At 45.1% G+C, this 12,145-nt stretch overlaps 1 protein-coding gene across 2 annotated transcripts in view; it reads right to left on the minus strand.

The window, feature by feature from the left end:
- Positions 1–12,145, minus strand: part of EPHA4 (EPH receptor A4) — a 154,864-nt gene that overhangs the window by 73,818 nt on the left and 68,901 nt on the right. Inside the window, exons 5-6 of one of the 2 annotated variants that reach the window (XM_078666464.1) lie at positions 5,045–5,432; positions 1,487–4,104 (exon numbers count right to left, since the gene is read on the minus strand). In XM_078666464.1, coding sequence (XP_078522590.1) covers positions 4,068–4,104; positions 5,045–5,432 — 425 coding nt within the window. In that variant the 3' untranslated portion in view covers positions 1,487–4,067. Of the gene's footprint in view, positions 1–1,486; positions 4,105–5,044; positions 5,433–12,145 lie in introns of those variants that run through there. The other variant, XM_078666463.1, reaches the window with a different exon arrangement.

Genomic DNA, 12,145 nt, shown 5'->3' on the forward strand with positions numbered 1-12,145 from the left:
ATCACCTAATAAATAGTGCGATATATTACAAGGCACTTGAAAAAAATTGAAGCATAATTTCGTCCTATAATGCCAGATGGGTGATGCTATGGACTCCCTCACATTCTGCAATAGGTTTGTTCTACATCCAAAAAGAACTAGAAGACTCCACTTAACCAGCATGACTGGACACATTCAGCAGAACCAGCGCACGCATTTGGGATCAGGTCTCTTTTCTCTGAGAGACATACTTCAACTGAAGGGCCACAAATGGTCTACGCACGACACACGGCTCATCTATGTGCCATGGGGTGATCGAAACAAAACTTTTTTCAAGTTCTGAAATGACCTGAAGAAAAATGGTAGAGTCTTACAAAAATGTTTTAAAAGTGTATATACAACTCAAACTCTGCCTCTTGAAAGTCGCTGGGATGTCGTCATTCACGAGGTGCCTCTGAGTTGGCAACGTTTCTTGACTGACATTAGCGGGCGGCCTATCAGGATGGCTGGTGGACAGCGGGCGGTTAGGGTTCTCTCTCTGCTACGGGCAGCTGCACAGTACAGATTTGAATAGAGCAAGGTGGCTACCTTCATTTATTTACACAGTGTGACTGGTCTAATTGGTGTATTCCTTGCCCAACCAGCTCCAATGGGCCACTCAAGCCAAATTTGGGTCTGGAAAGTTAACAAGCCTACAAATCACCGGCCAGGTCTATTTACGTCTGCTTACAGGCTGGCTCGTGTAATGCCCCATTCTAAGAAACAGGCAAACATTTAAAGGAGGAAAAAAACACTTTCTTTTGACCTACAAAATATGAAAGAGAAAAGGGGGAGAAGGGCGAGGCGAAATAAAGATCTTTTCATTTGCAGGCCTGTCTGGCTTTCTTCTTCGGGTCTCTCGCGTGAAGTATTTTGACGAGAACACACAAACACCCTTTGCTTGCCTCAGCGCCGCACACACAGGGCCCTGTTCCTCAAACATGGTTCCCATGGGACGGGCAGTTTCAGAAGCGCTTTCAAACGAGGGCTGGCGGAGTCCATATCCATCTTAACTGTCACAACCACGGCTCGAAGCTCTTCTGTCTGCCTTAAATCTTCCTTAAAGATACGATTTTACATTCGGCTCCAAAAGGCAGCATGACTAAGCGCCCTCACCCGAGAGGTCGATGTATTAAATAATTTAGTTTAAACCTCGGAAAATCTCTGCAGCGAAATTTTGATCTTTTGGAGCTGAAAATAAGGACGCGATGATTCTGCTCTGTTCAGCAAACTTCCCTGCTGGACGGCACAGCGACGGGCTCATTAGAACAGTTTGGTGCAGAAAGGAAATGTGCGACCTGACCCTCCCCACTGGCGGCTCTACTTCGGGCTTAAAGAACGAGTGTAGGTGTGGGGGGAGAGAAGGCATGGAATAATGATGGCTGCTGTAGCTGGGGGTAGAAGGATGCGGAGGAAGAGGGGAGGAAGGTGAGAGAGGTGGACAGGCAGGCAGGAGAGTCGAGGGCGTGGAGGATGTGCGAACAGATGGGAAAGGGAAGGCCGAATGACCAAGAGAGGGGTTGACAGTGCAGGTGAGGGTGAGAAGCAAAATAGAGAAAGAAAGTGGAAAGTGAGAGAAGGATATAGATAGAGGAAAAGAGATGGGGGGATGGAATTTGACAAGGAAAGGAAAAGGGTGAAGACTTCTTGAATAGAGAGATAGAGAGCATTAGGGAACAGAGGGGATGGGATGCAGAGAGAGTGGAGGTGGAGTGACATTGAAAAGATAGAGAATTAGAGAAGGAAGAGGAGGGAGTGTGGGGAGAAGACTTAGGGAGCGAGAGAGGAAAAGAGAGGGAGACAGGGAAACGTGAATATGGGAGAAGTAAAGACAGATGGAGACAAAGGTAAAATGAGGGAGAGGGGTTGTTGAGAACAGGGAGTATGACAAAGCAATAGGTAGAAAGTGAGTGTGTGTGTGCTCGCGAGTGTGAGTGCGCACATTTGCGCTCTCACTTAAAGAGGAGCTGCGCTGGTCCGTCATTCAACAAATCTGCTAGTCTTACATTCATATCGATAACAATTTGACGTGTGGTACTATTGATTCAAACCATTGGGACCTGCTGCTCTGGCAGACTTTCACTGGCCCAGTGTGGTCTGGAGAAGCACAATGGCATCTATGGCGAGTGGCATACCGAGTGGGCTGGGGCCCTCCTGAGAAACCTAGTTGTACAGCCCATATACACAATGGGCTCGACTTTTATTAAAGTTGCCATTTTATCCAAAAGAAACATGGGTTTTTGTTTCCTCTGTCTGAAATAACAAGAACAAATACAGCTAAGCTGATCTCGCATAGGTGTGGAAAAGCAAATGTTAGTGTCTTGACAGTATGTATAGAACCTCGTCTTTTAAACTGTCGGATTTTTGTAGCATTTTTCTATGCATTGTATTTCGCGTCTTTTATGTGCCAAATACCTATATTAACAAGTGTCAGCATGGCCTACCCATCTGTGGTACGACTCATACCGCACCTATGTCCGGGAAGAAATAATCAGGCCTGAGAGGAGAGCACTGTCCGAGTGACAACAGGACAGCAAACAAGCTCAGGCTCAAATTTGCATATTCAAATGAGCTCACGGGTTTGCATATGAAATCATAACTGAATGAATATTCACACGGTGGCTGTACTATTATTAGGTCCACCACCCATGCACACATTCAGCTGCCTCTCAAATAACTCAAAAACTTGTCACTTTGCCAGGCACCTTACTTGTCTCATTCATCCACACTCAGACTGGTATTTAAACCACAGGGCGGAAGGCTTTCACACGGTGAGTGTGCTGTGCGTCCCCACCCAGACGAAATCCACTGTCCTACATACATGGCCATGTTTAGATCCAAAACGTGAATAGTGTGCCTGAGTCAAGCTGCTGGGTAAACTTAGGCCAACGCCAACAGTGCATTCTCTGAGCCTTTCACAGCCAAATACTGCTTCTCAAAACCATGATTCACAGCCTCATTGGAACAAGCTCTCTGTTTTGAGGTTTTGTGGACAAATTATAACAGTGAGCACTCAATGTTTAAACCAAAAAAGATTTTAGGGATCCTGATTATTGCGGCAGGGGCGAGACACAAGAATTGCAGGGTTTGCTAAGACACCTCATACTCTCTTTAAGTGAGGATACAGGTTCAGAAAAAAATGTAAAGGCAATACCTGCATGTTGTTCTTCCATAACTGATCACTGGACTACACGATTTATTAATAAGTGATCACAGGGAGCCTTCTCCACCACCAGAATTTGTTCCACCAAACTCCCTTGTCCTGGGAAAAATAAGCATCCGTCCATTCCAACCAAGATGCTGCTGATGGTACACGTTATAGCGGTCAAAACATCCACCTACACATCTTCTGTGACCATATTATTGACTCCGAAATAACGTGACGAAGGAGTGAATAATAGTTGATATAGCTATACTTATCATTGACGATATTTCGGGAGGGGATGCCATGGTTATCATATATGTGTAGGTTGATACTTTGGAAAGCAATAATGTGATATACAACCCTTCTGAATCACTGGAGCATAAAGGAGAAAATCCTACCCAGGTCAATTCTGCCGTTGAAAAACCCAAGACACATGAATTTAAAGACCTTAATGGAGGCTGCATAGGGAGGTTAAGTATGCAACAGTCAACATGCACCATTGCTTTTTGAAGTTGTTTACCTCTCTCCTATTGAGGTACAATTAGCACAGTACCCGTACAAAGTAAATAGGTCCCATCTTTTGTCCTAGTGCCTCATTCATAATCCTTTTCAGACAGAAGCCAATGTCATTAGCACCTTGACCTTAATTCATATACTGTATAGAATGAGTGAGTGAGTGTATCCATTTATACTACCACACACTAAACTGCATTCATGATCTTCTAAACTGAACAGAATGGCAAGTTTCTTCGTAACAGAGCTTAATCTTGGGCCTCACTATTCTAACACATCACCAATTTTGGTACATTAAGTTTTCCTACACTGGTAGTTTTGTCTTCATCTCTCTAAGTGACTATAAGCATTTGGTTCAAACAAAGCTGATCAACATTTAGTACACTTCAAACTATTGCACATGTAATAGATACAATAACTGTAATCCCCTTACGACCCGGATCCCCCAGCATGCTCCCCGCCCGCCTAATGTCGGGAAAGCTGCTTTGGGCGGGACACCTTGCCTACGCAGGCGCTCCATGCCGATCGGAGCCTCTCCTTCCGGCTCGGATGGTACCTCATCTGCTTCCCCCTCGCTGCTATCATCCTCCCAATTAAACTTTGCCAGCAGTAAAGCCAACAATTGCGCTATTTCAGGATCTTTGTCCTTGCGCTTGTGGCTCTGCCCCCTCGCCGGCATGGTTCGCTAGCGCTGCACAGCCCCTCTTGTTACGACAAACACCTCGGCCTTGCCGCTCCCTCCCCTGCCCGCGCCGCCCCACCACGTCGAAAGGTGAAGGTGCCGGAGCCCCCTACCCACGCTCAGGGACACCGTGAACGAACGCGGGCCCCAGAGATGCCCTCCGCGCCGTGCACAAGAAGGAGGGGTGCGGGTGGGGAAGCCTGGTCTCAGAGTACCCGCGCCCGCCCACAGCCTAACGAGCCCCGACACCTCACCTGACGAGCTGGTCGACGTCTTATCCGCCTCGAAGGGCCTGCACCGGTCCGCCCGCCGGCCGCCAGTCAATCGTTCCTCCTCAGGATTCTCCGGCAAGCACTGGACAAAAGGGGGGATCGACTACGGGAGAGGGGAAGCTACTGGGCTGAAGTAATTAAAGTAGTTACAAATTTCTTGGTATCCTAGCGCGAGGAGGGTGGGTCAAGCAGGGTGCAAGCCGGTCCAGTGCTGGCGAGGGAAGAGGCCGAGTTATATGCACTCGTGACCTAAATAGGTCATGGCCTCTGCCCCCACGCCCCCACCGGATGTGCGTCACCCCCCTGACCCGGAAGCACTTCCCCCAGCCGGCCGCCCATAGGGCCGCCGGCCGGATGCCTTAACCAATGGCGTGGCGAGGGCCGGGCCCTAAAGGCGGGCTCGTCTAGCCTCGCCCTTTGTAATTGCAGAAGAGAATGAAGAGATAAATGTGGAGGGATTTCTTACCTGCTTGATTCGTCGTGACAGTGACCGAGACAGCTTGCTCCTTACTAGGATTCTGCGTGGAAACGCCATTCACCGCCCAGATCTCGAATGTGTAGTTGGTGTGGGCCTGGAGGTCAGTGATGGACACCTTGGTGCTTGTGAGGCTGCTCTGTTGAGGTGTGTAGTGCACACCGCTGCCGCATGGCCGGCAGTGGCTCAGGTCGGCCCCACACCTCTTGCACACCACATTGTATGAGATGTCGTGGCGGCCCCCTGTGTTTTGGGGGGTGCTCCACTCCAGGTTCACAGATGTCTCGTTGACATTGGAGATCAGATTCAGTGGCGAGGATGGGGGTCCTTAAAAAATAAAATAAAATACAGCGTTTTACTGACAGGAAAATGTTGTCAATGCAGATGTGTTAAGAATGCAAGACCTCAGCATACATATTTAAAACAACACACACTTATTACAAAAATCTGCTGGCTCTGGGCCTACATGGCAGACAGCAGAAATTCCATAATGCCAGGCACACTGAGTAAGTAGCACTACTCCCATGTACCAATAATTTTACAGTGTTTCCAGGCCCTTCATTAAGAATGAACCTGAACCATTTCCACCTGGATCGTAAACTATAATTTTGCTCTGGCTCCAGTTAAACAAACATAAAAAAAAGTGAATAAGTCTTGCAAAAGTTTATAGGCGAAGTTTTAACTAAGCATTCACATAGCAAGCTATACTTGCTTTTCAGGAAATTTCACATATTTATTTTTAATACTGTATGCTCAAGTTGGAACGCACCATATATCTACTCAAGTATTTAGTGTTCCTAAAGGCACAAAAATACTAGCGCTCCCGAGACACTAAGTTATTTAAGAGCTAACTGTTTGTTACATTCTACACACTATACTAATTTTAGGGCGTCTCTCTTAAATGGTTTTTCAATTTTTGATATAGTTGGAAAAACATAAATGGATTCTGGCTCATGTGTTCTGTTATTTTCAAAAAGAAAAATAAAGTTTAAAACTGCAGAATCACGTTTAATAGAAGGCAAATATTAAATCATGCACTTTTTTTTAATGTGTCTGCGATTTCTCCCGGAAATTAAGGGCGTTATTATTAATAAGCAAACTGCAAGGTCAGCATCGACAGGAACTACATTCGCAGATGCCTTTCATTAAAAAGACATAAGGATTCTAGTATTTCACTGTGACTGAGCAGTAAAGCTGGCTTCTATGCAATACTTTTCTTTTCATGTTGGGAAAAACCAAAAGAAGTTTGCTACTAAGACAAGAAATTGAAGGAAATATCTTTCAAATCCATCCGCAGTGAGACGTACTCGGGTTGTGCCATTCAGATGATTCCTAAATACCTAGATTTATTGCACTTGCCACATAATACATAATCTTCTGCATACGTTTTAAATGTCACCTTTAATGGATCAAAAACTACTGAAAAAGTACCACAAACGGTGCCCTGCTGTGCCAAATCATAAACCAAAGGCTGCTCTAGATGTTAAACTTGTACTATTTAAGTAACATTTGTGCTTATTAAATGTGTATACTAATGATGAAATAATGAAATAATACTGCCACGACTGTGCCACATTATGCCGCATAATTTCACATTTCTTGTTGCATATATTCAGTCAAACATACAAAAGCCGACAATCGCATTATTTGTGTCACATTCATTCACTGCTTTGGTGAAACGCTGAGCCCTGACAGGAGTTGCACAAGACACATAATCTTTCTTGAATTTCCATGAAAAAGCGGGCCGCAGTTTTGGAACTGAGTTCTCCTGCTAAACAGCATTTCTTGATATTATTTTCTTCTCCGCACATTCTAGAATGAAGGTTTGAGTCAGTCTAGGGTTTCTTGGATCTATTTAATCAGGATTTAATGGTTTCGTCCGCCGTTTCGCGTGGGAAACGTGCGCAGCGACTCAAGGCCCCTGGAAGCAAAGCCACTAATCAGTATGTGGGACGAGCCTGGCAGTGTCCACACAGGGAAGCAGCCGAGTGGAAAACTAGGCAGGGAGGGCGCAGATGCCGACGGGTCAGCAGATGATCCGCCGCCGCCTCCCGCCTGAAAGGGATGAGGCGGCCGGGGCACATGCCAAGCGGCCAACCCGCAGCCAGGCAGGGCCAAGGCAGTGTCCCTTCCTAGAGGCAGGGGGCCCGGGGGCAAAGCGGGGAGGAGAGGCCAACACCAGCCTTGGCATCTCCAAGATCACTCCAATTATGTAAAAGTGACAACTCTGCCATCCCCTGCTATGAGCGGCAATGATGGAGACAAGCAGGAAGTCCCTCAGGGAAGAGGGGACAAAAAGAGATATAGAGGGGAGTGAGTGGCAGAGGGACTCTGCCCATTGTCCACTGTGTGCCACACTGAACTGGTGCTTAACGCAGACGCCCATCCCATTAACACTCTACCAAGACAGAAGTATTTCACCAGAAGTTTCACTTCCAGGCTGATTGATAAATAAAAACCTATATCCAGCTAAAATGGGTGCCGAATAAAAGTATCAATTTTTGGTGGGTATTTTTTATTTATTTATTTAAAAGTTTTCTATAGCACTAACTAGACCCGAGGGTATCAGAGCACTTTACAGCATTATCACACGTAGGACAAATTTACACAGTGATATGTACAGTGAGTCAGGACGTATCGCAGAGTATCTTCGGGGCAGAACTCACCGTCCTTCAAAAGATAGGTTAGCATCGTAGGGTATCAAGTGTCTTGTGACGTTACACGGCGATGTCGTTGAAGAAGGCACTGTGGCTCTAAGTGAGATTAACGAGGTTAGGTCTTAGTGTCTGTGTGCTGCTATAAGCAGGTTTCGATTATTTAGGCTTTAGTTATCCAATTGTGAGGGATCGATTAAGGAAGCGGTGTTTGAGCGGCCTTTTGAAAATTAGGAAGGAGGGATTGGTCCTGATATGGATTGGAAAGGAGTTCCAGATTTTTGGTGCATTTCCTGCGAAGGAGAGAGAAGCGGTTTTCTGTTTACGAGTTTTCGGGGGGATAAGGAGTAAGGTGTTCCGCTGAGCATCACTGTAGCTCCTACCCTTGCACGCAACCCAAGAGCAAAAACAATACTTTTTGATTATTCATGTCCATATATATATTATTCACACTTCTGACAACTTGTACGTCACAAAAACAAAGCTCCAACTACTTCATGAGCATTAAATCTCAGCTCCTGCAGCAAAATATCCAGTGAGCTTTCTTTTATTGACTGGTACACATTTTTTTAATCCTGGAACGAACAGCTGTATGGAGGGTAACTATATATTCCACCAGATGCCTTCTGCACATAAAATAAAACAGCATAGGCCCACATTTACTAAACTTCACACTGTGTCACATGAAAAACAACAGGGCTGGGTTCTGCATATGGTAAAAAAAAACATGATGTCATTGCTGTGTTTGGTCTGGAAAGTAATATTAGTGTTGGGTTACAGTGGAATGGCAACTTAGCCCTGTCTTACAGGAGATTTGTACTTACACCCTCCAGTTAAAATTTCGAAAAAAGGAAAATCATCCAAAGGTAAGGCATGTGTAATGTGTCACTCTGTTGTAATTACACATGTTATGCCTAAGAGCATCAAGAAAGGTTCCACCTGCCCCTTGTTTGAATCTGTTTCATGTGGTGTTAGGTTTTCACGCAACACCACACCGGGTCATTCTCCTTTAATATATCTGGCTCTGCATGTGATGGGATGGTTTTGTGCAATTTCCGCAATGTTTTTGCATAAGCGCCCGCGCTAAATAGGTGAAAATCTGGACATCGATGAGAGATACTTTCTCCTCTGTAAAATTCCCTGCTGGTATGTGTGACTTTTTTACACGAGATATTGTTTACCCCTGGGGTGCTAATTTCACACAACTTCCAATCAATCCACCACCAAAAGGAAGGCCGGCCTTGCAGACCTGCCCTACCCATCGTGCAACAGCAAATTCTAATTTGTGCTGATTCTCAAGCTCAGGCGCGGCCCTGTTCAGGAGTCGCTGCCCATGTTCCTCACCTGCTTAGTCAGGTCATTTCCTGTGCATTCTTGGCTAGGTGTAGGAGGGAGAGGAGACTATTGATGTTTCCCTCAGCTGGCCAGTTATACAAGTTTTGACTGAGACAAACTCAGTTCAACTGTAGATCAAGGGTGTTATTAAAAGTTATTGAGGAAAAAAATAAGTGGAGGTGAAAGTTTCGGAAACATTAAAGCTCCATTGGTGGCAGGGTGGCTTTTGCTCATCATAGGCGCGCAACTGCATGTTCTGGAAAGAGAACACCAGTTGCACTGCAGAAAAGCTGATTTCGGTTTACTCAAATTATCGTAATCAACTAGTGTTTGTGTTCATTATCCTGTTGTAAGTCACAATTACTTTCAAATATATAGTTTAAAATTTGCTTCTAATATATTTCAGAACTTAAATACCACTCACAAAATGTAAGAATCTCATGCTAAATTTTGCATTACGAAAGTTTCTGTTTCGTTTTTCAGAAGACTGGTTGGACCAGAAAACAACATAGACATTTTCTGCTCAAACAAGTCCCCTGAAGGCATTGCAGGGATTTTTTACATGAGGTATGCACTTGTGTGAAAATTTAATTCGCGGTGCAAGCAATTTTCGTAAAATTTTCCAGGAAAAAAGGACACAATTGTGCACACCCTTACCTTCAGTGTCCTAACAAAAATAGTAACAACTAATATTAATATAAGCAACAAACCTTCTCCCCCGCCATACTTCTGAGAATGATCTTAAACCATTCAGCGCATACAGTGACAATACAGCACTCTTTTGTTCCCTAGCTAAGTCAGCATCATGTCAGACTACCATTTTTTTATCCTTTTCATAACCCACTTTTTTTCTGTAATGTAAAGGCACAACATTGTTAATAAAAGGTCTATTGATATATAGCTTGATGGTACAGAGAAGAGCCCCTGAGTTTCAAACGGCTTCCTTATAGTCTGGCAAGAAGGTTAAGGGCCCATCACACTCCTGTGGGCCTATAGGTTGCTTCCTGTAGTGAGTGGCCACAATGGTACTGGGTAAGGTAGTTACAGATAGCTTCCCTGCCAGGCAGCACACATGACTAGTAGCAGAGATACTGCATTTTATGCTCTATGGCACTTATGCATTGTTACGATCTGTAAGCAGGGCCTGGTAGTTGATACAGTCACACGGGCCTGTGGAATGTCTGTCGATATCTAGGCATAAACAAATACCAAGTTACTGCAGTCACTGTTAAGGTCAGGAATATATATCACCAGAAAATGGTACAAAACTTTAAAGTAGCCAGCAATTCCAATACTATCTCTTTGTTAATACCTAAATCGAGCACTTAATGAATCAGTCCTGGTATATTCTCTATGGCAGGGCTAGAAACGTTGCTACAGCTCGCTGGTTAAGCGGCAGCACCTATTGGAACACGGAAACGTCCAGCAGTTGGAGAGTGACTCTCACACTGATTGGCCAACTTATTATGACAGAAAACCGTCTTTAACAATGTTGAGATTTCCAATTAAATGACTCGGCTAAGGATCTTGGGTTATCTGGCCCAGGTAACACAGTGGGAACCAGGATATCAACTTGGAGTTCCCCCACTCGCACCAGACGCCTTAGTCACTGGCTCACGCCACCTCCCTAGACCACTTGATTGCAATACGTGTTTTTCCTCCAGTTGCAGCATCAATGCGTCAGGATATTTTTAATTCATCGTCTTATCTAGGAGTGTGAAACAGCATTCTGTTTCCAGCTATCAGAAAATCTCATACATGTTAACAGTAACCTTTATCAGTGTCAGCCTCCCTTACTTCCTCCATTGTGGAATCAATTTTGTAACTTGGGCTGGGCACGACTGGGTTAGCTTAAAGACGTGCAATGATGGATGCAAAAGCACCAATGGTGTGTCTTCAGGTTCCAAGCACAGGAAATTAGATGACAACACAAGTGTCAGGATTTATAAGAGATGGGGACGGTGAACAAATACATTGGTAGCCGGCACGATCCAGGGGTGGCGGGACTGGAGATGGGGCGGGGGAGACGGGCGAACCATGTGTTAAACAAAAAAGAAAACACTTACCTTCTTGCCGCTTCCTCGCAGCGTCTCTCCTCCATAGTCCCTAGCTCCGGACTGGAATAGGAAGCACACCCATAGCCAATCACAACGCTGCAATGCAGCATTGTGATTGGTCTGAGCACTGTGGTTTGTCGCTCAGACAGGCAGTGGGAGTCTTGGTATGGTCTCCGCCCAGGCTGTAAAGCAGCCTGGTGCAGAACATGCAAAGTGTGCATGACGGATTGGCTAGCCCAAGACTGCTGGCCAAAGCGTCCTGCACACTTGGAGTGGGCAAACCACTTGTGTCCTGCTCTGTGAGCAGAGCAGCCTGGCCCGCCCCTACTCAGCTGAGCAAGAACGGAAAATAAAATGATAATAACAATGAGTTATTATCATTGTATTTTTTCCTTGTTGGCCTGCTCAGTGGTGTGACACTCCTCCGCCTTGGCGGAGCAGCCACCACTGTTAATACTGATGTTTTCAAATATAGAGCTTTATGCCACCATATTGCAACCGTGTGGAGGATGCAAAGCAGCAAGGTATATGGCTACAGTCTCCAATAAGAATCATTTATCACCCTTAGAAGGATGAACGCTTATGTTGATTGCCCAAAACACAAAACATATGCATTAACCAAGTGGGTCCTCTTCCAGGAATGTGCAACACATACCACCATTTTCTAATCATTTTCAAGAAACAACTTCCAGTACTGCCAAGCGCATTGGTACACTTTGCAGATCCATTAACATTTTAAAACAATGTATATAATGCTCAAAAAATAGCTTAGTTAGAAAGTTATTTGCATGTGTATATGGCCCTATGCCACTAATCGCATACCGATAGAAATAATGTCACAAACAATCACACTGGCTCCAATCACATTTGCCCAATGACTGATCGCACCTGTCAAACTCTTTTCTCTCGAATGAGGCTGGGGCCATGTGTTAAAGAGGGTGATACCATTACAGAGAATTCAGAGAAAAACTCTGTAGGGTTTGGGAGGACGAGT

This window comes from Lissotriton helveticus, chromosome 11 (genome assembly GCF_964261635.1).
Source record: "Lissotriton helveticus chromosome 11, aLisHel1.1, whole genome shotgun sequence".
NCBI lineage: Eukaryota > Metazoa > Chordata > Amphibia > Caudata > Salamandridae > Lissotriton > Lissotriton helveticus.